Source organism: Lytechinus pictus, chromosome 8, assembly GCF_037042905.1.
Source record: "Lytechinus pictus isolate F3 Inbred chromosome 8, Lp3.0, whole genome shotgun sequence".
In the NCBI taxonomy this organism is placed as follows: domain Eukaryota; kingdom Metazoa; phylum Echinodermata; class Echinoidea; order Temnopleuroida; family Toxopneustidae; genus Lytechinus; species Lytechinus pictus.
Window position 1 is genome coordinate 1,867,852 of NC_087252.1, and position 27,303 is coordinate 1,895,154.

At 39.5% G+C, this 27,303-nt stretch overlaps 1 protein-coding gene and 1 long non-coding RNA gene across 2 annotated transcripts; one reads left to right on the top strand and one right to left on the bottom strand.

Annotated features, from left to right (window-relative positions):
* Positions 1-3,504: 3,504 nt before the first annotated feature.
* LOC135155019 (uncharacterized) lies at positions 3,505-10,199 on the top strand. Its single transcript, XR_010294357.1, has 3 exons — positions 3,505-6,821; positions 9,694-9,748; positions 10,120-10,199. It is a non-coding gene; the product is annotated as an uncharacterized LOC135155019 (long non-coding RNA).
* LOC129266871 (PIH1 domain-containing protein 2-like) lies at positions 9,225-27,224 on the bottom strand. Its single transcript, XM_054904648.2, has 4 exons — positions 27,009-27,224; positions 23,622-23,745; positions 21,525-22,078; positions 9,225-20,468 (listed from the first exon to the last, which is right to left on the bottom strand). The coding sequence occupies exons 1-4, from the start codon at positions 27,195-27,197 to the stop codon at positions 20,325-20,327; spliced, it is 1,011 nt and encodes a 336-aa protein (XP_054760623.2). The 5' UTR covers positions 27,198-27,224; the 3' UTR covers positions 9,225-20,324.
* Between the last annotated feature and the right edge of the window lie 79 nt (positions 27,225-27,303).

A 27,303-nucleotide genomic window follows, 5' to 3' on the forward strand; every position in this document is an offset into this window, starting at 1 on the left:
ACAATACAGATAATAGTACTTCAAGGCCCAGCATCCAGACCAGAGTATGGCACAGCCTATAATATCTGCCCTCAGACTGGAGACCATATCAAGAGCAGTGCAGGAGGGGAAACAAAACTTTGAAGTCGTCGTCTGAATGATGTAGAGTAAGTTGTGTTCCAATGAAGTCAGGGAATATGGTGCTATAAGCAGGTGATGTACCGGCGTTACAGGAGGTCGACATTTTTGATATTCGTGGATGTTTTCCTTGGGGCAGATGCAGGAGAGTTGAGCCACCCCCTAAAACTTGTATTTTCAGTCAAGAGCTCAATTCACATAAGCCCTCTGCTGATAGTTCTTAATATAACTGTCATTTAAACCTAAGTACAGCAGATGTCACAGGTCACACCAAAGTCACCAAGGTCACTGGACACACGAAACTTAAAAAAGCGGCAAAAAGTGAAATCCGAATTTCAGGAATTAAAAGACCCTTTTTCTATTTCTCATTTAGCAGAGGGTTTTCCTGCAGATTTTTATGTGTAAGCTAGTTCATACATGTATATTGTTCTTTAATTTTCATAAATTTGGAAAATGTATGATTTGTAGTTAGTTATTTTTGTGAAAATTTAAAAATGGCCGCCTAAAGGAGTGTTGAGGTGAGCCATTCAACATGAGGAGAGATAAGCCATGGCTCAACTCTCCTGTTGTGGATGGCTCAACTCTCCTTGTATTGAATCTAACTGGCTACATCAATTACAAGTTTTAAGATGAGCTACGTAATTATCCATGCTCGAGGTGTCTTTGATAAGTTCTAAAAGTAAAGGCAGCCCTGAAAATTTATTTCAAAATTGTTATTTACTATAAAGAGTGAAAATCTGAAGTTGACCGGATTTAACAGCCCATTCATTTCCTCCCATTGTTGACTATGTGTGGATCTAGGCTATTTTTACTCATCTATCATCTATTATGCTGCAGATATTGTGCATTATTCTTCTCTTCCCATACAGAGAGAAAATGGAAAGTGTAGAGGGAGAGGAAGTCCTGTTACCACCGGGGGTGGAGATGAAAGACATTGAGGTAGAAGCTGGTTCGGCTCCAGAGGAGGCCCTCATTGAACCAACAAAAATTAAAAACACGCAGCAGGACTCAGAGACGCATTTCGAGGATTCACCTCTTGCACTGGCAGAGGCGGATGCTCAGGAGAGGAAGCTCTCCGAGGTCGAGCTTGCTCAAAAGAAGCACGAATCAAAGAAGCGCAGAAAAGGGTGGGAAGCGTGCCAAGCAGGCTTAAAGAGCTTGCACAAGGCCCGCTTCCCGTGTCAAATGCTGGACCCTCGACCAGTGGAGGCCTTACGGTTGGTCGTGACCATGGGCTAATGCCCACTTGGCCTAAACCACCCCATCCAGTGGAGTGTTCCTCCATTGGGAGAGAGCGGGGAATAACCCCACAATGCTAGAATTTTTATGGGAGAGCCCACAGCCACTGCGAGCCTTTGATTCCCACTTCCATCCTGATCGAATCAACTCAAAAGGGCAAAAACAGAACTTCAGGGACAACCCCGGCACCAGGACGAGGTGGTCAGAGGAGTATGGAACTTTTGTGGTGGTGGGCATCCACCCAAAGCAGGCCTTTGGCCTTAAGCGCTATAGCCTCGAAGCGTTGTGATCGGCTCTTGCCGTCCAGAGTCAGAGGCCTGTCGGAGGTGGGTCTTGATTGGTCCACGGATGTCTCCGAGTGGGGGGCAGAGGAGCAGCTTTTTGAGGAGCTCATGGGGCTCTCCACTGGAAGAGTCTTGGTACTCCACCCTTGGAGGGGGGGAGGGTGGGGCAATGGCTCTTGTCCTGGCAATGAGCCGATCCCCCGCGCAATACATAAACTGGAGCGCGACGCTATTCGTTGACAGTGTCCGGCCGCTCTGCGTATCCATTTACACTGCTTTACGGACGTCAGTATTTGCGCACGCATACTTTGGAGTTACAGGCAACACTTAATACTACGGAATCTTTTATTAGCTACGTTGGGCAGGTGGTGGCGTCTATCCGAGAAGGTCCTCTTACACAAATGCTCGATCAGACGATGATCAACGCCAGGGAGCTGTATTGCCTCAAATAAAGGGGCAATTCTACTCCCTCGCACCTGTCTCTGCCTTTTACCTTGTAAAGCCATTATTTTATATGCTTTTATATTAAATTAGAATGTCATACAAAAGTTGTATTTACATGCTTTATATTATATACCTTACACTATATGCTTTGTATAGTAATGTAATACAAATGTGATGAAACCAGAAAAATATGGATGCCTATGATTTACATCAAAATTAATATTGAAAGCATTCCTATTGTATATATATTAGTAATGTAATTCAGTTTGTTGAAATTGTAAAATTAGATAACATTTTTTATGCATATATGTAGATGTATATATTCATTTTTCTGTGATGTATTGATGTATATGTTTTATGAACAAAGAAGAAAGAGTCAGAAAAAAATAATAAAAAGATTACAGAGGAAGAAAAGAAAGAGGTCACCAAAGAAGAAAATAAAAAGATTACAGAGGGGAAAAAAAGATCAAAGAAGAAATAAATCAAGGAGAAAAGAAAAACGAAGAAGAGAAAGAAAAACAAGAAAAAAAGATCAAAGAATAAGAAAAAAAGAAAAAGATATGGTCAAGATAATAAAAAGAGAAAAAACAATGAAATGAAATTTTATGTTTAGTGTACACTTTATATTAAGTTATGTTCATTAATGGGAAATTTACTTTATGGGAAGTAGAAAACAGGTCACCCAAAGTCTTTTAGGGTGGGCGGAAGTATGGTGTTAGGGCCCACGCTTAGTTACGAGTAGTTTGCAGACAACAGAGTTAGCAGAGGACGGATTATAGTACAGTACGGAGTCACATGACCCTCCGGCGGGAAGGGTACATCCGAACGCCGGCGATGCACACAGAACTACACAACACACACTCTCCACACAACCCCAGGCCGGAACGGACATATTCGGTGCATGCAAGTGAGTGCAGTGTCTGGAGACAGTACAGTGAGAAGTGACAAGGTAGGACAATTTCCCCATAGGTTAAATTGATTGTATGCTTGTATGATTCCTTAAATATAACCCAGGTACACTGTTGTATTGTTTTATGTCCTCATGAAAGAAAAATATAATTTGAAGTAAAACTTTTGAAAAACAGACAATTTAGCCAATTTATGTATTGGAGTATGTTCATGGAAGGGAAATCCTTCCTTTATGACATCACATATGCGGCCAATCACCTTTCAGCTTGTCTGATTTTCTTTTTTCCTCCAAAGTTTTTGTTGGGCTGGAATCCCTTTAATTTGGATAATATGATGATCCCATTCTTTTTATACCAAATTATATACATTGTACATGTAGGCACTACAACCCTCTTATAAAAGTCTTTAACCAAACATTTTTGTAGGATGATGTAACAAAGATTAAAATGCTTGATACATGTATGTAAACAATTATTGTTTAAAAGTTTGCTGTACACTGAGTAGAGGGCATTCTTTCCCCCTCCCCCTTTCTCTTCCCTCTTTCTTTCTCCCTATCTCTCCTTTTCTTTTTCTCTCCCGCTATCACTTCCTTCCTTTCCTACTCTTTGTTAACTTTTCAATGTTCTAGTATGCTGGTGTGATTGTGTGTGTATGAGGCATTTTTTTTTTTTATCTGCTTTACACTTTGAAAGTCTAAGATCTGTTTTGGTTTGTCAATTATTGTACAGGGCCCCATCCTCGCAAGCTATGCTTTTCTTGGGGCCCTTCCAATTTCTATTCATGAATTTTGTATGTATTTATTTTGATTGAGTTTTTAATAGAAAATAAATGAACTGATCAAATATAGGTATTTTCTAATTGTTTTTAATAATGCAGAAAAAACAGGCTAATCAGCAAGTAGAATCTAGGAATAAGGAGATAAGCTGTATAATGGATAAATTGGTGGCCAATATAAAATCCTCTCGTCAATGTCCAAGCCCAAGCAGCAACAAGTGGCACCAAAGCTACCCAACAGGCAGCTGAACTGGAGGCTCTGAAGATTAAGTTAAAGTAAAAAACCAAGGAGAATGTTGAGCTCCGTGAAAAAGTCAACAAGTAAACAGAATTAAGCACAAGGCTCCAGACTGAGATCCTTGATGTATTTGGTAAGGCTTTCATTTTTGAAGCTTTTTCACTTTTAAGGGATTTTTTCACTTTGTTCTGACTTATATATTAGAGATGTAAAACAAAGTTTGAAAATGGATGAGGATTGGTGTCAATAACTACAGTAAAGAGCGAATCTAGAACACATGGAGATCAGGCCTCGTTTTACAAAGAGCTACGACTGATCCAATCAGTCCTAACTCTATGGAAATCAGTTTCATAATTTTTTGTACAGGAAATTTGCACGATGTCTTTTGTAAACAAAGAAGCACAGCAAATTTTCAAGAAAACATTGAATGCATGAATATACATCATATATGGAAAATATTTTGAACAAACATGCATAATGTTGACGTTGATGGCCGTCCATAGTTGCGATTGATCAATTGTAACTCTTTGTAAGACAGGGCCCTGGTGAACCCATCATGACAACATGCCCTGAATGTACAGTGTAATGTTGTGCATAGGAGTTAACAGAAGACAGTGAACACAGCCAACAGACTGAATTCTAAATAACTTGGAATACTGGTGTAAAGCTAAATGCATCTCAGCGATGTCTACCAAAAGTCACGCTGACAAATCGCTATTAGTGTATAATTCATAGTTTTCATTGTATATTATGGTGTGTTTCAGATGTACAGCATGCATCATCAAGTATGAGATTCTTATTGTCACTGAATATCTTCCATTTTCCATCAATAAATGGCGCAGTAACAAAGTGGCAAATAGTCTGGAGTTGTCGCCCCTTTTCTTCCTCTTCTAGCAAAAATCAATCAAGGATGTTGGATTTCAGTCCATCTACCTCCACGCCCATCCTACATGTAACTCCTTCAGCAGACTCGGCTGCCCCTTCAGCAGACTTGGCTGCCCCGGCTTCAACTACCCCTACCCCGGCTTTGATCCAGGAACACATGGCAGAGCCAAAGAGAATCTCTACGTTCCAATAGATGGAAAAGTAAGTTTAAAAGGACCATCTTTTCATCCGAAGAGAATCTCTACATTCCAATAGATGGAAAAGTAAGTTTAAAAGGACCATCCCTTCATCCGAAGAGAATCTCTACATTCCAATAGATGGAAAAGTAAGTTTAAAGGGTCCATCCCTTCATCCGAAGAGAATCTCTACATTCCAATAGATGGAAAAGTAAATTTAAAAGGACCATCCCTTCATCCGAAGAGAATCTCTACATTCCAATAGATGGAAAAGTAAGTTTAAAGGGTCCATCCCTTCATCCGAAGAGAATCTCTACATTCCAATAGATGGAAAAGTAAGTTTAAAAGGACCATCCCTTCATCCGAAGAGAATCTCTACATTCCAATAGATGGAAAAGTAAGTTTAAAGGGTCCATCCCTTCATCCGAAGAGAATCTCTACATTCCAATAGATGGAAAAGTAAGTTTAAAAGGACCATCCCTTCATCCGAAGAGAATCTCTACATTCCAATAGATGGAAAAGTAAGTTTAAAAGGACCATCCCTTTATTTCAGTTGATCCGTCGGAATATGTGAGTGTAACACTGGCATATTTATGTAATACCAATTCAAGAAGATATTTGTGGATGTGAATTAATGAAGACATCTTGGTAACTCTACTAATATTTTGCTAATTTTTTTAAAGGTTTCCCTTGGAGAGAATGTATCTTTGACAGCTCAGCAGTGGGAGATACTGGCCCGCCAACGATCCCATTCTATGTTTGTAAAGACGTTGGCAGTCATGATTTGGGGATCAGGAGTTCTGAAGGATAGAAGTGTTCATGGCCGCCCAAATCCAAGGAATAAAGAGGCCCAGGTGAAGGCACCCCTGACTTGTGCTAAGCTGCAAGCAGTGAGGGGTGAGATTCAGTATCAGTTTCCTTGTGTTCCATTGAAGTCACAATGCAAGGGAATATGGTGCTATATGCAGGTGATGTACCAAGGATACAAGAGACCGACAGTGTCAAAATAACACCAAACAGAACAGAGGCCGGTGCAACCAGCAGCTATGGCGCGCCGTTTGACCAATAATTCACATAAACACTGTTTATCGCCGAAAAACACTGTTTATCGAGCGATAAACACTGTTTATCAAGCGATAAACAGTGTTTATCGACTGAAAAACACAGTTTCTCTCGATAAATAGTGTTTATCGCCGAAAAACACTGTTTATCGCCGATAAACACTGTTTATCGAGAGAAACTGTGTTTATCAGTCGAAAAACATAGTATCTCTCGATAAACACTGTTTATCGCCGATAGACACTGTTTTTCGGCGATAAACAATGTTTATCAAGCGATAAACACTGTTTATCGAGAGAAACTTGATAAACATAGTTTCTCTCGATAAACAGTGTTTATCGCTTGATAAACATTGTTTATCGCCGATAAACAGTGTTTTTCGGCGATAAACACTGTTTATCGAGAGAAACTATGTTTTTCGACTGATAAACACAGTTTCTCTTGATAAACAGTGTTTATCGGCGATAAAAATGTTTTTCGGCGATAAACACTGTTTATCTGATTTATTGGGCAAATGGCGCGCACTCGTACTCTAGATCATGCAGTGCCGTATCACCGTATGCACTAGCTACTCTAGATCTCCACGTGCGTGCGCCGGCACCACGTTTTAAATTATTAAAAATACTGCCCTGTTGTTGGGATGGACCTGTTTAACTAGATTCTCTTGATCTTGAGCAGAATTTCAGCCAACTCCAGGTAAGTCCCAGATCTGATATTCCCATATTTCTGCTACATCTTTCTGGCGCAATTCCGAAAGCCGTCTGGAATCGTTAATCAAACGGTCAATCGGGTACGATTCTGGGTCTTGACTTGGTCTTGGGTTGGGGCCCCTAATCCCTATATCTATGCCGTGCTATGGCATGGGCTGGCGCGGCCGCGCCCGTCTGCAGGCCTGGTCCTGGGAGCGCAGGCAGCCCGGTCGGTCGTTCAATTCCGCAAGCGAGACGCGATCGCGACTGCTAGCTAGCTACAGTAGCTAGTTAGATATAACCGTCTGGTATGATATGGGTCATTCTTTAATAAAATTGACATTTGCTACCCTGGCCCTAGGGGGGGGGGGGGGGTATGGGGGATCCGGATGGTACCGATCTTGTAAGTTGTACTTGTAGTTGTACCACATAGACTCTATATCATTATATGGCCACACATGCGCACACGTCATAACAATTGAGTGAATGCATGGCACACTCAGTGAGTTTAAAAGTCACTCTCATTTGTTGCATGTGTACTACTTTGTGCACTAATTGAAACTATAAGTAGGCCTAGGCCTACACAGGAGTGACTCTTGCGTTTTGTTTGCTTAATCAATGAATGAGCTGTTATCTATGCAAAAGGGAATAGTCTAGAACTAGAATAGAAGCCCAGAAACTTGCTTTGGCCCAACTTTGGCCAGTTTGGAACGATTACGTGGTGTTATTAATATTAGTAATATAGCCTAGATCAGGGACGTGATAGAGAAGGACTGGAATCAAGCCGCTCTCCTTTGACCCCATGCTCCATGCCGCCGAAAAGTTATGCGCTAATCTGCAACTGTTGACCAGGTGGTGAGAAAAAAGAGGGCATGAAATTTCAGGATTTAGAATTCCTACATCAAAAAATGGTATCCCAGCAACTGTTCGCTGTCCCTTTCAATGATTTCTCATCCATTGTTGAATGTGTAAAAGAGTAGAACAAGCGAACACAAACTTGTGTAATTTCATCCTTTTTTTAACTTAAAAAAATATAAAAAACACGCGAAAACACGCATTAGCAAACTTAATGTTATTAAAGATTGTAAATCATGGATTAAATAACGGGACATTAAAACATGCACAAATTAGCGCATTATCCTAAAATATTGAGTTTTTGTCAGGAGTAATTTTTCTTTTACCAACACATGCAAACAAATTATAGGAAGGACGGAGTCCTAATTTGAAAATTTGTTTGATGCACTATTCCCAATACAATCCCCAAATAAAGTTTTTGATATACACTGAAATTTTGCCGGTAATTTAATATTTTGTAATAAATGTAAAACTGGTGCCTGGCTTCCGAAAGTCCCGCAGTGGAAGCGCGGTTCGGAGCATGGAACTTCAAAGCCAAGTGGAATGTTACACATCCCATTGTTACGCTTTAGAACTCACGAATGCGTTTGAATAAATTACCAGAGTTTCACATCCTTTCTCTCACCTCCCTGCCTAGATCTAGATCTAGAGTCTAGAGACAGACTCTAGTTAGTAGGGTCTAGATCTAGGCCAGGCCTAGTAGTACTATTAGTGTTAGCATGATTTATTAGTGTGTGTGTGTTTAGGTCTAGATCTATATTTTTTAGTAATCTACATTATAAATAATGTTGTATAAAATTAGAGGGAAGGCATGTATAGACCTGTACATGTCAGGGGCGGATCTAACCCAGAGAGCTCCGGCCCGCGTAGCGGGCCGGAGCCCAGACGCTCAGTGTGCAAACGGGCATTCAGGTGAGAGTACCGTGAAGTTTGGTCAAAATCATTTTAATAATAAATAATTAAAACAGAAATTAAGCACTTACCACGATTGTATGGATGATAGTCTAACGAGTGGCAGTTTCCTGACATCGAGGCACAGACTGGAACCTCAAAAAACGATCAGTTCTGTCGCGGTGGCTCTCCTTCTTTCAAAATTCAACACAAAATGGCCGATCGAGACCGAGGCTAGTATAGCACTAGCGCATATAGACTTTGTCAAATTCGCGCATGCGCCCTACACCCTCTCGAACGGCCATTTTGCTATGAATTCTGAAAGAAGGAGAGCCACCGCGACAGAACTGATCGTTTTTTGAGGTTCCAGTCTGTGCCTCGATGTCAGGAAACTGCCACTCGTTAGACTATCATCCATACAATCGTGGTAAGTGCTTAATTTCTGTTTTAATTATTTATTATTAAAATGATTTTGACCAAACTTCACGGTACTCTCACCTGAATGCCCGTTTGCACACTGAGCGTCTGGGCTCCGGCCCGCTACGCGGGGCCCACTTTGTGCGAAAATTTTGAAAATCGTGCCAGTCAATTTTTCGCTCAGTGGGGGGGGGGGGTTGTGAGCCAAAAAAAGGGTAATTTTTTTTTCACCGCCACCCCCCCCCCCTTGAGCGCCAGGGGTAGTGAGCACAAATTTTTTTTTTTGGCACCCGAAAAAAATTTTTCCCTACGGGAAGGGTTATTATTTTTATTCCACCGCCAACCCCCCCCCCCCCTTGGGCGCCAGGGGAGGGGGCCCAACTTCTCTTTTTTTCAAAAAAAGGGTGTTTTTACCCGTTTTTTTTTCTAGGGGAGGGGGCCCGGCCCCCCCCCCCCTGGATCCGCCGCTGGTACATGTACATAATTTCAAACTAGTGTTGCCTAGGCCTAGGTACGTATATAGTGATAGATCTAGACCCTATGTGATAAAGTATATGAGACTGAGTAGAAAACATAGGCTTTGATAATTTAGTTTTTTCCCTAGAGTAGGCCTACAGTTTTTTAATTGTTGTGGCTTACGCCTATACAGGTAATACTAATAGGTCTACCATACGTACATTTTCCTAACTTTGTTTCAATTTTTCTTTGTATCTTAGAATGGTGGAACCTCTACCGATGGGGGCATTTGACCCACTAGAAGATTCAGATGATGTAAGTTAACTTCAGACTTCTGAGTTACTTAATCTTTTATTCAAAGAAGAAATACAAAGGCTTTCTTGTGAATAAGCCACCAGCTCTCACCTTGAGTTTGTAACAACCCATGCGATTCGCCATTTGTTTTTGCATATTTTGATAATTTACCCTTGAGTTGACTAAAGAAGCAGAAAACAGTTGTTGATGATCTCTCTATTTAATAATAATTTAACAAAACAATACATGCACAATTTTGTGTGAAGAAATGGTTGAAACTATAGCAATGCATTTTTAGCCCCCTCTTGTGTTTTAACGGCTCGTTTTGATTTGATAACAGGCTTTTTCGTAGTTGTTTGTAATTTGTTCTCTTCTTCCATTTTCTTTTACAGATGGGGTTTTTATGTCCATGGAGGAATTGATGGATATTCAAGGTGCATCCCCTTCCTATGCGTCATCTTGGGAAATACAGGCAAGTTAGCACTACTTTGCTTTCTGAAGGGGATAAGGAAACGTGGTCTTCCTAGTCGAATCAGAACTGACAAAGGTGCAGAGTATAATGCCTGTCAGCGGTTCATGGAGTGGAAGATGGGGCCAAATCGGGGCAGCACAATAAGAGGCAAATCTTTGCATAATCAAAGAATTGAAAGGTTATGGAGAGACGTCTTCAGCAAAGTTCTGGAGAAGTTTTACAAGCTATTTTACCACATAGAAGACTCAGGAGCGCTTGATATTAATAATGCCATACACCTGTTCGCTTTACACTACACATATCTTCCTCGGATTCAATATGCCCTTACAAATTGGGTAAAAGCACACAACAACCATGGCATCAGAACAGAAAGGTTCCAAACCCCCGAACAGCTCTGGGTTACTAACATCATCAAACAACGATGTGCACTCCAAGCAGGTGTTGGTCCTCGGCCATCAGTTGCAGTGGAAAATGTGGAGAATTTCAATTTAGACAATTTTGCTGCTGACATAATGAACAGATTTGATATCGATGTAGCAGAAACTCAAAGGGACATAGTAGGCACTTGGCGTCTCACTCTGCCATCCCTCAATAAATCAGATAAACATTGTTTATCGGCGAAAAACACTGTTTATCAACTGAAAAACACAGTTTCTCTTGATAAACAGTGTTTATCGCCGAGAAAAACTGTTTATCGAGACAAACTATGTTTATCGACTGAAAAACACAGTTTCTCTCGATAAACAGTGTTTATCGGCGATAAACAGTGTTTATCAAGCGATAAACACTGTTTATCGAGAGAAACTATGTTTTTCGACTGATAAACACAGTTTCTCTCGATAAACAGTGTTTATCGGCGATAAACAGTGTTTTTCGGCGATAAACACTGTTTATCGAGAGAAACTGTGTTTTTCAGTCGATAAACATAGTTTCTCTTGATAAACAGTGTTTATCGCTTGATAAACAGTGTTTATCGCTCGATAAACAGTGTTTTTCGGCGATAAACACTGTTTATCGGCGATAAACAGTGTTTATCTGAATTATTGGTCAAATGGCGCGCCATAAGCAGCAGAGTTGGCTATCAAACCTCGACAATGCAGACGTGTGTGTTCCGCACCTGGGATGCACACAGATACGCATCAAATTCCAATCAGATGGAGCAGAGAAAACATGAGGAAAATACAAATGAAGTTTCTGTCAATTGTTGGATTAATAATGGAAGAGGAATACTCAATTCATTGTGGTTTTTTATTTAAATGTTTTACTTTTATATTGAAATGTGCTAATTTAGTATTAAAGTAATTAACATATATCACAGTGTGCAGTGACAAATTGATCAAGTTAGATGTTCTGTTATTTTCTGCAATGCAAATTGAAACGCAGTTATAATACTAATGAATTTGAAATATTAGTATCTTCAACTGTAATTATTATATAGGCAGTCTCTTCACGGTAACTCATAATTTCCCTTGAATACTTTCTTCGATGTGGATGCCAAGCCTGAATGCAGATTGAATGTTTTCGCCCTGCCCTTAATTGGGAATTGCATTAAGAGTTATGTCACAGTCAGTTACGTAACTAATAATGAGTGGGTCGCGGCCCGGCCCTGTGATCTAGCCGTGGGGGGCGTGATTGGGGTGCGCAATCATTAGGCGAGATCCGGGATCGGAGCCGGTGGTCGATCTGATCTTGGCCTATAAAGAGTGGTGTTTTCTAAAGGAAGCTACACAACCATAATTTGTGGAATCAATGTAGATCATATCGCAATTTCTTCTCCTCGGACTATTCGTCAACTATATAGTACAAGCCTGTGGTTTATCCGGGTTAAGGCCTACTGTGACGGCGATTCTTTTTATTTGATTTGAATTGCAGCTTGAGCTGGGCCTCCCAGTTCGCTGCTTATTGGACACTACGACCCCGATCACCATCCTGATACTGTAATAGCGATTTTTCATTGGATTTAATTTCAAGAGCTGGGGCTGTCAGTTCGCTGTTTATTGGACACTACGACCCGATCACCGTCCTAATACTACACTGTGCATGCAATTTTCGGGATCAGTTTCACGCCAGGGTTTCACGTCTTCAGTACATGCAGTTCGCAACTTGTTGTGTTAGCAATACCGGAATATGGATGCGGTTCCGCCAGCAAGGACAAGGTAAGTGTGGTTACTCATGTTGAAAATGTGGAGTTTGGTTTTTACTTGAAAATAAATGTATTTTACCCTGTATAATCTAAGGTTGTGATGGTTAGAAAAAACAAATTACCATGCTGTTCAGAGTAGCGGACCGGCCATGCACGGCGCCACGAACCTTTTTAACTTAGGTCTTGACTCTTGTCTTAGGCTTAGCTCATGTTTAGAAACTTTAGGCTTTTGTTTGCTTAAAATGTCTGTTTATTGCATAGAGCACCCAAGTGGCAAGGAAGCTGAACAACACCAACACTGCAATATAGATTGGTGCAAATGGCTGCAGGATGCTCGCGATGGGACAAAAAAATACAAAACAGGGAGAAAGTTGCCATATGCGTACTTCAATGAAATGAAACCTCGGTATGAGAGACTGAGTACTTCAAAATTGCCTGAAAGATGCATTCCAGGCCTGACTCAAAACCAAAAAGAAAGTTTCAACAGAACTGTCAGGAAACGATGCCCCAAAGAACAATACCGTGGTGCTCGAGCAGTGAAACAGGGTGTGTCATCTGCTGCTGTGAACTGGAATTCAGGACAGACTGGTGGACTTCAAATCATGGAAAGACTGCGCTTGGGTGTGGGCAAATATACAGCTGAAGGATCAACAGAGGACAGGAAAAGATGTCAGAAAGCTACATACAAGGCATTAGAAATGCAAAAGAAAAGGAGAAAGTTTCTCAAGGAAGGGAGAGTTCCAGAAGAGCAAGCGCAAAGACAATCGAAAGGAGCAGGATATGGACCCGGAGAATTCAATGACCGACAGGTTTCATTCATATACAATGTAATTTAGGGGCGAAATTAAGAAAATAGTGTTCAAATGTACTTCAGACTGTTATATATTATCTCATTATGTGTACAATGGTATTACTTATCAAATTAAGACTCCAGGAGCAATTGGAAGTCCCAAAAAGAGTAAAAATCATGATTTTAACATTTCTTTGTTTTCTTATAAAAAATGCTAATTATCTCAAATATAAATTTTTGACAAAAATACAAATAACTTGAAAAATAATTATCAGATTTACTTCAACATTGGCAGGAATATTTGTTTCTACATAACAAACAATCCTATGACGATTTTTCTGTATATATACTGTACCCCACAAGCAAAGTTAGTAACAAAAATCAAGTTAATTTCTTGTTTTTTTTTTTCAATATTAAAATTATATGTAAATGATGAAAATCATACCAATTGTCTCATAGGATTATTAAACATACCATATGCTATCAAGATCAGTTTATACTGTGATATTGTAAGTACATTTATAGTAGTGTAAAGACCATGCACTTCAATATTTGCATATAATTTAAATGTCCTTGAGAAATGTGCATATAATTTGCATATTTAAAGAGATAATTGAAAATCTCAACAGATAAAGATTCTCCAATGTCTCATCTTTCTAAATATATATGGTTTGCATGGGTTTACTTTTTTTCAATCAGTTCACCCACTTCACCAGATCTGACAATCAAAATAGATCCAGATGGAAATTGTCAGGATCAAATGTACATTGTATTCAACCGTACGTGTACGGACTAGGCACTAATTACACACCTGAATTTATTTGCAGATTCTATGGAGGCTTTGGAAAAGTGTATCAGAGAAGGGACACGAGTGGTGTTTAGGAAGCGGCGCCTCCTTGACACTAGTGTTGAGCAAACTTCAGATGAAGAAGGTGTTACAGCAGTTTGCCCCGCAAAAAGATCATTAGACTTTGCTCAAGTAAAAAAGGTTACCAGTAACATGCACTTATGACATCTATGCATTACATTCTATTTAACCCACTTCTTGAAATAATTAAGAAAAAATTAAGAAAAAATTAAGTCGTCAAGTTATATTAAACCATATAGTTTGAAAACAGATTTATGTAGTCCAGATGGATTTGACTTAACTTAGGCAAGGTGAGATACATCTTGTGCATTTTTTAAAGATAATTGGGGAGACTGATTTGCCATCCATCCTTGGTCATAAAATGTTGGACAAATTGGTGGCCAATAAAAAACCTCTAGTCAACAATGTCCAAGCCCAAGCTGGAAAGGTACCATGGACGGATTATCGCCGACACTTTGACGTCTGCAGAAGACTGAATCATTGAGATGATGTCAAGGCTGGGCAATATCTCGCCACGAGACTGCAGGGAGCTGCACTGAAGGTCTTGAATAATATTCCATATGGACAAGAACTCACCTACTCAAATCTCATTTCCCATTTGGAGAAACGATTTGGCCCAAGAGAAAATGCGGAAATTTTCTCCTCGAGTTGAGGACTACATGTAGGCGTCAACAGCCGAAGGAAAGTCTACAGGAACTAGGTAAGGCAATTAGGGATTTGACTTGCCTGGCGTACCTGGAGCTGAGCAACGATGCTAGAGAGAGGCTTGCTCGTGGACACTTTTCTGAAGCAATTGACGATGGCGAAATCAGGGCTGCCATTTTTCGAGCTCATCCATGGACGCTTGAAGAGGCGATTACAGCTGCGTTGACGACAGAGTCTTTTCTTCAGACGGAGAAGGCACTATGAGGAAAATCATAGGGAACATCTCAAAGAAGTTGACACCCTAAGAACTTATCGTTCCAGGCCCAAGGATATGTATTAACATTGATGTATATATATATATTTTTTTTATTATAGTAACTGGGACAGTGACTTATTTGGCAGGGGGTAGTGTGAAGGAACCCCCTTCTTGTGAAAAGAAAATCTAATCTTCAAAAAGATTTAGATTTTCCCAAATTCCATTTTTTTATATTGTGCAGGATCCGGAGATAGTGGTAGACATGGCGAATTATGGGGACGCTGTTCCTGCGGAGAGGTGTCAGGTTTATACGCCAACTCAATTCCAAAATAATGCTTCCGATGTTGAGAGTCAACAAACCACTGACCCGAAGAAACAGAGAGGATCTGAAGCCAGGGACGTTTTGCTGGATAAGTTCGCTGGAAAGGTACCATGGACGGATTATCGCCGACACTTTGACGTCTGCAGAAGACTGAATCATTGGGATGATGTCAAGGCTGGGCAATATCTCGCCACGAGACTGCAGGGAGCTGCACTGAAGGTCTTGAATAATATTCCATATGGACAAGAACTCACCTACTCAAATCTCACTTCCCATTTGGAGAAACGATTTGGCCCAAGAGAAAATGCGGAAATTTTCTCCTCGAGTTGAGGACTACATGTAGGCGTCAACAGCCGAAGGAGAGTCTACAGGAACTAGGTAAGGCAATTAGGGATTTGACTTGCCTGGCGTACCCGGGGCTGAACAATGATGCAAGAGAGAGGCTCGCTCGTGGACACTTTTCTGAAGCAATTGACGATGGCGAAATCAGGGCCGCCATTTTTCGAGCTCATCCATGGACGCTTGAAGAGGCGATTACAGCTGCGTTGACGACAGAGTCTTTTCTTCAGACCGAGAAGGCACTATGAGGAAAATCATAGGGAACATCTCAAAGAAGTTGACACCCTAAGAACTTATCGTTCCAGGCCCAAGGATATGGAAAAGAGTAGGAGAGAAGTTGATGAGGAAAGGGAGAAGGAGAAACAGGGACGGAAGGAGCAAAGACAGAAGAGAAAAGAGGAAGAAAAGATAGAAGAGGAACGGGCGCGGTTGGAAGCGGTGGAAGAAGAAAGGAGGAAGAGGGAGGACAGCCAGGAAGCAAAGAAAACTAGAGGAGAGTAGGAAGAGAGAAGAGGAGAAACGCTTAGATGAAGAGGGACTGAAGGAGGAAATAAAGAAGATGGAAGAGGAAAGTGCAGCTAGGAAGATAGAAGAGGAGAAAGAGAGAAGAAATGTCAAAATTGTCAATAGAAATAAATGTTTAACTCTTAATTTACCAGCATGTCCAGATGAACAGATCCAAGTTGTGACAAAGGTCACCATCACTACATCCTATTATGTTAAAACGAAAGACGGCTACTCACTGAAACAAAGATTAATAGACTCTCATCCAGAAGAACGACCCACCAAGATGTCCACATAATTTGATCTGTTGTTAAAAAAAAGTTTTTTTTAAAATCTTTATGTATTTTATGATATTTATGTATATCTATGTATTAACATTGATGTATATATATTTTTTTTATTATAGTAACTGGGACAGTGACATATTTGGCAGGGGGTAGTGTGAAGGAATCTCCTTCTTGTGAAAAGAAAATCTAATCTTCAAAAAGATTTACATTTTCCCAAATTCAATTTTTTTATATTGTGCAGGATCCGGAGATAGTGGTAGACATGGCGAATTATGGGGACGCTGTTCCTGCGGAGAGGTGTCAGGTTTATACGCCAACTCAATTCCAAAATAATGCTTCCTATGTTGAGAGTCAACAAACCACTGACCCGAAGAAACAGAGAGGATCTGAAGCCAGGGACGTTTTGCTGGATAAGTTCGCTGGAAAGGTACCATGGACGGATTATCGCCGACACTTTGACGTCTGCAGAAGACTGAATCATTGGGATGATGTCAAGGCTGGGCAATATCTCGCCACGAGACTGCAGGGAGCTGCACTGAAGGTCTTGAATAATATTCCATATGGACAAGAACTCACCTACTCAAATCTCACTTCCCATTTGGAGAAACGATTTGGCCCAAGAGAAAATGCAGAAAATTTTCTCCTCGAGTTGAGGACTAGGCGTCGACAGCCGAAGGAGAGTCTACAGGAACTAGGTCAGGCAATTAGAGATTTGACTTGCCTGGCGTACCCGGAGCTGAACAATGATGCAAGAGAGAAGCTCGCTCGTGGACACTTTTCTGAAGCAATTGACGATGGCGAAATCAGGGCCGCCATTTTTCGAGCTCATCCATGGACGCTTGAAGAGGCGATTACAGCTGCGTTGACGACGGAGTCTTTTCTTCAGACGGAGAAGGCACTATGAGGAAAATCATAGGGAACATCTCAAAGAAGTTGACACCCTAAGAACTTATCGTTCCAGGCCAAAGGATATGGAAAAGAGTAGGAGAGAAGTTGATGAGGAAAGGGAGAAGGAGAAACAGAGACGGAAGGAGCAAAGACAGAGGAGAGAAGAGGAAGAAAAGAAGAGGAATGGAGGCGGTTGGAAGCGGTGGAAGAAGAAAGGAGGAAGAGGGAGGACAGCCAGGAAGACAGAGTATGGAAAAGGGATAAGAGAGACAGGATGGAGACAGAGCTAGATGAGGAAATACTGGAGGAGAAAAAAAACTAGAGGAGAGCAGAAAGAGGAGAAATGCTTAGATGAAGAGGGAAAGAAGCTGTTAGAACTTAAGAGAAGAGGAAGAGAGAAGAGGAGAAACGTTTAGATGAAGAGGGAAAGAAGCTGTTAGAAGAGAAGAAAATAGAAGGAGGAGAGACGATTAGAGGAGGAGCGGAAGAAGTTGGAGGAGAGGAGAAAACTGGAAGCAGAAAAACAGAAGAAGAAGCTAGATGAGAGGGAGAAGAGACTGAAGGAGGAAATAAAGAAGATGGAAGAGGAAAGTGCAGCTCGGAAGATAGAAGAGAAAGGGAGAAGAAATGTCAAAATTATCAATAGAAATAAATGTCTAACTCTTAATTTACCAGCATGTCCAGATGAACAGATCCAAGTTGTGACAAAGGTCACCATCGCTACATCATATTATGTTAAAACGAAAGACGGCTACTCACTGAAACGAAGATTAATAGACTCTCATTATCCAGAAGAACGACCCACCAAGATGTCCACATAATTTGATCTGTTTTTTAAGAATTTTTATTTTATTTTTATCTTTATGTATTTTATGATATATCTATGTATTAACATTAATGTAGTATTAATTTTTTTTAATATTATAGTCACTGGGACAGTGACTTATTTGGCAGGGGTAGTGTGAAGGAACCCCCTTCTTGTGAAAAGAAAATCTAATCTTCAAAATAAAGATTTAGATTTCCCCATATATCAGCTGTTTTTACTACGTGAACTGTGACCTAAATATATTGCACTGATATCTAACCCTTACAGTTCTTTTCACTTCCGGCAGATAACATCTGGATACAAAGACTCGAGGTGTAGAGGAAGATGATGGAGGAGATAAAGAAGCAAATAGAGGTGGATATGGACGGTTAGAAGAAAGAGGAAGTGGCCAAGGTTTCAAGGAGTATCTTGGTTGGAGGAAGGTCGGAGTAACCCTGACCAAACGGCCACTACTCCGACCTTTCCTTCGACGCCAACATTTGGGTCGCGATAAGATATCACTGGAATTTTAATCGATTCATAATAGAATTTTATTCCGAGGATCCCAATTCTGATCGAGGCTATTATTAGATCAAGACATGGAACTGAATATTTACTGCACAATACATGTAGCTACCTAGCCTATAATCTAGGCGTAGGCTGCAGTTATTGTCTTTGCTGTTATGCTGAACGCAAGAGATACATTCAGCATAACAGCAAAGACAATAACTGCAGCCTCCGCCTAGATTATAGGCTAGTAGCTACCAAACATCTTCTCAAATGAGAGCAAGTTAAATGACTGATAGTTTGTATGTCAGAATCCCAGCAGGCTTTCATTACATAACAGAAACAATTACAAATAATAGGATAGGGTGGTTAAAAAATGAAATTGACGTTTAAAAAAATATGTCAAATTTTCCTCATTGATCCAGCTTATCACTGTAACCGTTTCTTAGCAGCGAAGCATTTATCAATTCAATCTTTCCTGTAGTCATTATTGAATTACACCCCTCGAGTATACCTCCATCTTTTGCAACTATGGCAAGCCAGCAATCCATGTTCAATAAAGTGTTCTTTAAACATATGAGGCGCATTCATGGCATGCAATGCATTATTCTGATCACTCAAAGAGTGAAAATATGAACTCTAGGATAAATAATTATGGCATGAATGGCCTTCCATAATTCACAGGCTGATGATTAAATCAATAACAAATTCTTTGCAAGATGGACCACTGGTTAACTTGTCAGGGGTCTGTTGATTCTCCATTAGAACTGGGTTTCCCCCTTCTCTAATAGTCCAGACTTTTTGCATTTACTACGGAGAAACTCTCTACAATGCACCAATTCCTTAAAAAATGCAAGTCAAATCACAATGGAGCACTGAGAGGCTTGACGAAAGTTGGTGGATCGGGACAGCATCGGAATCTCTTGACTCTGGACAAAAAAATATTTACAATTGTTTGTCCGGTGCAAATCTTTGGATGATCTGCTGTCACAGCGAGAAATGCCTCTCAGCTCTCCATAGTGATCTTAATCGCATTTTCAAAGGAATCGATGCGTTGAAGAGTTTCCCCGTAGTACATGTACATGTAAATACAAAAGCTATCTTCTTATGTCATCTTGGCCACATCAAATGAAATTTACCATCAAAGAAATTTCAACATCCATGGAACCCTTGCTTTTGATTAGCTGTTGATAATTATTACCATGGTAGTTAACATCGAATGGCAAAGAAACCAACATTACTTTTTGCAATGAGGCGTTTAATAGGTTTTGTCATACCTTGACATTTTAGCCAGTGTATAAATGATGTAGATGTACCTATGCCAAGTCATTTTAACATGTAAACGTAATCCTACATGTATTCCCGTGAATTAAAAATTGATACAAAGTACTGCCACCTAAGAAATTAAGATTACATAATAGAGTGGCTTGCTAGAACGTGCAGGATGCCGTGCCGTAACACAAAGGATTGTGTTTTAATGTACACTTGATTTTTTTTATGATTGAAAATTATCGTCTATGCGATCAATAACAAAAAGTTCTATGATGATTACTAAGCTTTGTGTTACGGGTCGCATGTGTGAAAGCCCTTTAAAGGAACGCATGACATTTGATACTCTATGAATCAGTGATAAACATACGAGCACACCTGTTATCTTTGTCGGTCTTCTTGACGCGTCAACCATCTTTGCTTCGATAGATGCACACTTGACAGCCTCAGCCTCAAGCGATCTTGGCTCTTAACTCACCCATCAACGCCTCCTCATATGATGTCATCTCTGGTTCTGGGTTGGTAATGTGACCAACAGCACTGAAGATTTCTTGTAAAACTTTGCCTTTGCGTCAGACTCGGAGATCAGTTCTGGAAAACATAGGTGGAGATCGTACTTCCCCTCGACAAACAGGTTGACTTCATCCTGAAAAATGAGACATAGAAAACATCTAAATTATCATGATAAAGATCAACATCACCATTATCACCATCACCACCACCGTCATCATCACCACCATCATTAATTCTTCTGACATGGGTGAAAATCCACAATTACGATATGCATTGACAAGTGAAAAGATTACTTTTATATTAAACCCTATCTAGGTGGGGGGGGGGGGGGCCTCGGAGCCCCCCTCACCGATTCACGCAAAATTTTCTAAGCTCATTGCCAGTTTACTTTTAAGTCTTGCCAAATTTTGAAATTTCGCGACGCCTGGGTACACGGTTCCGAAATTATGCAACATTTTGTAAGTGCATATCACACACAAAATTGCTCAAAAGGTAAAAAAAAAAAATAGCAAAAACAACATTAGTACATGAGAAATTGATCGGATATCGTGATTTTTTCACATAAATTTGCTTTGAACACCACAACGAGTTCATATACCAAAATGAGAACATTTGGAACTTTATGTAGGGAGTTAGAGAAAAAATAATTTTGCATTATAAATATGCATAATCACTTTACAGAGATTTGCATGAAATAAACTATGATACAATTTTGTAGAATATGTCCCAGACAATGTTTGATAAGAAGACATCCTTGAAATTATAAGCATATATAAACTAGGTTCTAAAAGAAACTGATCAAACTTTACAAAGGCAATTTTTGGTGCAATCAACGGCCGAGAATTCAAGGGGGGGGGGGCACTTTGAGGCACCCCCCCTCCCCGCCATATGGTCTCCCAAAATACCCCAGCCTAGATAGGGTTAACAATCACCAAATTTAGCTATACAACAAAACTTAAGGAATGGTGTTGATAGATCTATAAAGAGGTATTCGGTCTCGGTATTGCATATAAAAATCATCAAACTGTTAGATGTATTTTCAGTGAACAGTTGACCAGTGGAGCATAACGAGTCAGTGATTTTCAATGTCATGGGCCACTGAAAGTCCTGTGAGTGGTTCAAAGCAAAATCAAAATAACTGACTAAAATTTCATAAATAAGTTTTTCTGATATGCCAATAATATGTTACCTCTGAAATGTCCAGTTCACACTGAGACACGGATTGTACACCATGAAGCTCCAATCTCAACTCAAGTCTCCTGGGACCCTTCTCATCACCCTCCTGGAGATCAAGACTGTACTCCGGCTCTGGTAGCTCCAATTTGGTGCTAGAGATCTCCTGGATCAGTCCATCTTTCCTGTCTCCACCTGGATCTTTGGTGGATCCTACAGCAAGATCCTTCAGCCTGTCCTCCAGTTCTGACTGCCCTAGGTCCTGGTTTGAAAGTTCATGGATCTTCCCCAGGAGCTTGTCCGGGCTGAGTCCTGCAAGGTTCTCTGCCAAAACCTCTTCTTCCGTCTTCTCCCGCTTCCCGAAGAACCGCTTAACCGATGTCAAAGTTGAGGTGTCTCCTTTAAACTTGAGGCCTTGGCACTCTTTGTATGACCTGGAGAGTTTAACTTTGTGTTGATTCTCCACATAGTCCATTCCGAGGTTGATCAGAAGGTCACGATCGACAGCATTTTGAAAACTCTCTTCTAGAACGTAAAGATTGAAGGCCAATCTGACCACACTGTATTTACCTGGAAATAATAAAATCAAAATACAGAAGGATTTTATCAAGTTGTTTTATAATCAAGACACCAATGGGAGACCCAGCCTGGTTGAACACAATACTGGTACCATTTTAGGGGCTGTATTGCTTTTGCATAATGTTCAGCCCCACATAACGATTGTGTCTAATCTGGCATGACGCACGCCTGCAAGGAACAGCTACATGTAATTGTCAATAACTTAAGTGTTTGTTCTGTTACAATTAGGCCACTGAACCTTTTCTTTTTCTCTTGGTATAACGAATACTCAGTATTAGCCGGGGTATTAAGACATGTATGCAGCATTTAGAGAAATTGTATTATCATGAAAAAAAGGAAAATGTGAAAACTACATACATGTATTGGAAAGTTCATTGCCCTGTGTGAATTCTCTAATTATATAATTAATTCAAATTCATTAATGGAAATCTTTCATATATTCCATTACATTTGTGTTTAGCTTGGAAGGTTATTTAGCAAACTACACAATAAATATAAGACACCATTATGTTTTCAATGCATTTGGTGATCACGAGTGCCGTGTGTAGGCCTTTTGGGCATGTCATCAAATCTAGAACTAAAATCTTGAAGATTATACTTTTTTTCTTTGTCTAACCATCAATACACGAAAGATTTTCACTGATTGCTATATAAACAAATGTCTGACCATTGCAAATAAATGAAGTATACACTGTAATTACTCTTTAGTAATTCTGCTCAGATTCATACAAAGTCAGAATGAAGCATGCAACAAATTATCCATTTTATTATTTTCGAGGTTTACTTTTCTTTTCACAACTTTTTACTGGCTAAACCTGTTACATTGGTGAAGCTTCAACATTGCGATGAATGGGTATTTCCCAGGGCTCTATTGTTTGAATTTCCGGCGGATTTTTTTTTAGCATTTCATGCCGTCATGTATCTTTTCCTCTGATATGAAGGAGGTGTGATTTCCACAAAAGGTATTTAAAGTGGAATCAAACCCAAATGAAAACTTGCTTTTAGAGGAAAAAGGAAAATCAGACAAGTTGATAGGTGAAAGTTTGAACAATATCGGACAAACAATAAGAAAGTTGTGAATATTGGTAATCACTATACCTATGGAGATTTCAAATTGGCAACAAATGTGATGACAAAGTGAGGTAAGGCAAGGACTACTCTTCCATGTACTCCAATACATAAAATGACTAAAATTTCATTTTTTTCCCCAAATGTTTTACTTCAAATGATATTTTTCTTTCATGAGGACATAAAACAATACACTACCTAGGCTATACTTAGATTACACCCCCAGGGGAATGGGTACTTGGGAGAAAACCACAAATCACTGATAATAAAGTACATGGCCTATGGGAAAGTTGTCCTTGCCTCTTGTCATAATTTACTTACTCAGTTGCCAATTTGAAATCTGCATAAAGATATCAATTTTAAAACGATTTCTTTCAAACTTTCACCATTCTGTTTTATTTATTTCTCTCCTTTCAAACACAACATATTATGACCAGGGCTGGATTCTCCTTTAAAATATTCTTACCAGAAGCATCTTTGCTCTCTTCAAGAGGTCCTGTCGCCACTGCAATGGGGTCAGAATCAGAAGTGGGTTTAGGGATCTTCTTCCAGCTACACAAGTTGAGATACAACACAGCCTTTGATGGGGTCTGAATGAAATTAGAAAAATCAATGATGAATTCATATATATGGGAGGTTTTAGGGTTAGGGTTGGGGTTTTTAAAGGAGAATCCAGCCTTGGCCATAAAATGCTGTGTGGGGAAAGAGAAAAATAAATGAAACAGAATGGTGAAACTTTGAAAGAAATCGGACAAGCAATACAAAAGTTATAGCTGCTTTAAAATTGAGATCACTAATACTATGTAGATTTCAAATTGGCAACTGGGTAAGTAAATTATGACAAGGGGCAAGGACAACTTTCCCATAGGCCATGTACTTTATTATCAGGGATTTGTGGTTTTCTCCTAAATACCCATTCCTCTGGGGCAGTAATCCAAATATAACCCGTGTAGTATATTGTTTTATGTCCTCATGAAAGAAAAATATAATTTGAAACTAGATTTTAATTCGTCATGCGGACGAATTAGGTGGTCTGTCCTTATTCTCGCCATCATGATCACCATTACCATGTTCCAGCAGATCAATATGATCTTCATGATGACAACGGAATGTTCATTATGGATGGAATACTTGTGAAAGACGGGAGATGATAAAGCACTGTGAAAATGGTCTCTTTGATATATGACAATACATGTGTCTGTTTTATCTTGCTAAATTTTAACTTTTATACCTTTTAATTATCATAAAGGATCATGTACGAGGTGGTAAAAAAGAAAAAAAAAATGAAAAAAAAATCATCTTGTTTACCCCAGGACAGGAACCTGCGCCCCCGAGAATGCAAGTCAAGTGCGTTATCCATTGAGCCACGACATTCCCCATAGAGATTACACGTAAGCAAATTTGAGAATTGCAAATCCAAATTTGCAAGCGAAAAACGGGCATGATACCGGCATCTGATAAAAAAATGGAGGGCACACTTCCAAAAGCTTAGAATCTCAGCTACAACAATTTAAAAGCTCAGAGACAACTGACAAGAAAAAGTGGAGATATAGCTCACGAAATAGAGGAATGTAGAATCTAGTTTTGAGAAAAAGTCATGTCCCATAGAGATTACACGCAAAATGAGGAAAAATGACATGCCTCTTTTGATCGCTATTTTACGCCATGATGCGTTTTTCAAAATGAAAATTCATGCTAACTGAGGAGAATGAGTACATTCTAAACTACAACATATCGAAATCTGGGCGAAAATTGACCAATATTTACGGAGTTAAAGCCTAATTTGCATAATTATTATGACGTCATAACAAGGAAAATGGATATTTTAACTTCCGACGCCATTATGATGACGTCATGATCAAATTGAGGGACAATGGTGACATGAAATCAAATCTACAACTCATACTCTATCGATATATGAAAAAAAAATGGGGGTCAACGCACTATTTAAAGAGCTACAGTGAATTTTTAATAGGCATGTTTTTGCCCATATATGGCCTATAGTAAGAGCTCGCGCGCACACGTGCTGCAAACTTTAACGGGTGTTAATTTCGTTATTAATGGTCGTAGAAGGTTGATGAAGGTATCAAATTGCTCAGAATTATATTATCAATGCAATGATATAAAAAAAACGGCGTTTTTGCGTTGCGTTGAAGGCGTTACGCGCAGAAACGCGCGCGCATACGTGTGCGTGCGCAAATTTTTGAAATGCTTAAAATGACCTGAAACGTACTCTACTTTGGTCAAAAAGTGATTTTGAGCAATTTGAAATTTTGACGAGCGCGTACGCGCGCGTCGTGACCACCAGGTGACCTTTGATGACATGAACTGTTGACCCTTGACCTGAAGTATATGTGATATGAATATGAATGACCTTTGATGACGCATCATGAAGATATGATTGATCATGTGATTTCACAAAATGGCGCCTGGATGACGTCACGATGACCTGATGAACTTGAAAATGTTCCTGTCACGTTTAATGACAATGACCTATGACTGTGCCAAAATTGAAAGAAATTGACTGAACTGATCTTCAGTTATGTTCTGAACAAAAAAGAGGGAGAAATAAATAAAAATAAAGAATAATAATAATAATAATAATAATAAAGAAAGAAAATTCTGACGAAAACAATAGGTGATCTGTCGTAGACGACAGACCACCTAATAAAACTTTTGGGAAAAATGACATTTTAGCCATAATATGTATTGGAGTACATGGAAGAGTAGTCCTTGCCTTACATCACTATGACATCCCATATGCGGCCAATTTGAAGTCTCCATGGGTATAGTGATTACCAATATTTACAAGTTTTAAAAATTCATAACTTTCTTGTTGTTTGTCCAATATTGTTCAAACTTTCACCTATCAACTTGTCTGATTTTTCTTTTCCTTATAAAAACAAGTTTTTATTTGGGTTGGATTCCCCTTTAATCTCAGAAAGCCCCCAACAGGGCTGGAAAACATGACTATTGCATCTGAGTCTGAACCTGTAGAAGGTGCAGGGGATCTGGTTCTAGCTACAAACATTGATGTACAACCAAAACTTAGATGGGATCTATGTAGATGAAATATACGAGCAAATTCAATTATTGTATATATGATGTTTATGTACTTAAAAAATGAATGATTAATAACATAATGCAAACAAATTATTGATCTGAGAATCCTTAAATTACAATATTCTACATAAATTCTAAATATTATGATATATTATACTCTACACTAAATGTACATTGCCTTGCATGAATTCTGCCACATGAAATTATTGAATCACATTACCCTTCAACAGTAAAAAAAAAGTACTTTACATGTATATAGATGTCTGTAATTTGCTAATGAGTGTGCTTCATGTACTTGGGGAGGAAGCGAGTTCCAATAAGTGTGATGTCAGGGTGGTGAAAGCATAAAGAAATACCTTTGAAATGTCCATGTACTATTATTATTGGAACAAAAATGATGAATTGCTGAGGAAGGGGGAGGCTCCTGAAAACAAACTAAAAATATGCAACAATACATTTATTCATTGGCCCGTATTCTGAAGTCAGGTTTAACTTAGACCATGGTCTAACTCTGTGCTAAAATTATGGGAAGCCAAAAGTCTCAAAATTGTTATTAAGTTGTATGTTTCTTATGTTTACTGTGCTCTTTCCTGATTCATCGATGGTGAAGACGATCACTCTATTTATACTTCCTAGACAATTATGAATGATTTGAGAGCCAATTGAGCTGAATTATGATATCTCTACTGTTAGTGATTTATGTAACAATTGGCTGTCCATACTTTAACCACAACTTTAAACCTGACTTCAGAATACGGGCCATTGACTTTTAATAGAAATAAATACATACAATTATAGATGTCTTCATGCAGGCAAAGGGCTTGGGTAGATCCATGTTTTCTTTGCCTTCTTCCATTGTTTTCTTGATGAATCTCTGGTATGCCGCAGGATCAGAATTGGCCATTTCATCAAGCATAGCCCAGACATGAGAGGCTTGCTTCAGTGTACCACCATCTTCACCTAGTCCCATATCCATCATAACCGTGTGCTGTTTGAACAATCTTGAAGGCCTGTGTTAAAAGAAAAGAAGGCAATAAAACTATATGTACAACTGTAGCACATTATTGAATTCTTATACAATCAGG

Coding starts and splice junctions, on each gene's coding strand:
- LOC129266871 (XM_054904648.2), bottom strand. CDS start 27,197: ATGATGGATATGGGACTAGGTGAAGATGGTGGTACACTGAAGCAAGCC. Junction 23,746..27,008: donor GCATGAAGACATCTATAATT/GTATGTATTTAT, acceptor AATTTCATTCAG/ACCCCATCAAAGGCTGTGTT. Junction 20,469..21,524: donor GTGAACTGGACATTTCAGAG/GTAACATATTAT, acceptor CTCATTTTTCAG/GATGAAGTCAACCTGTTTGT.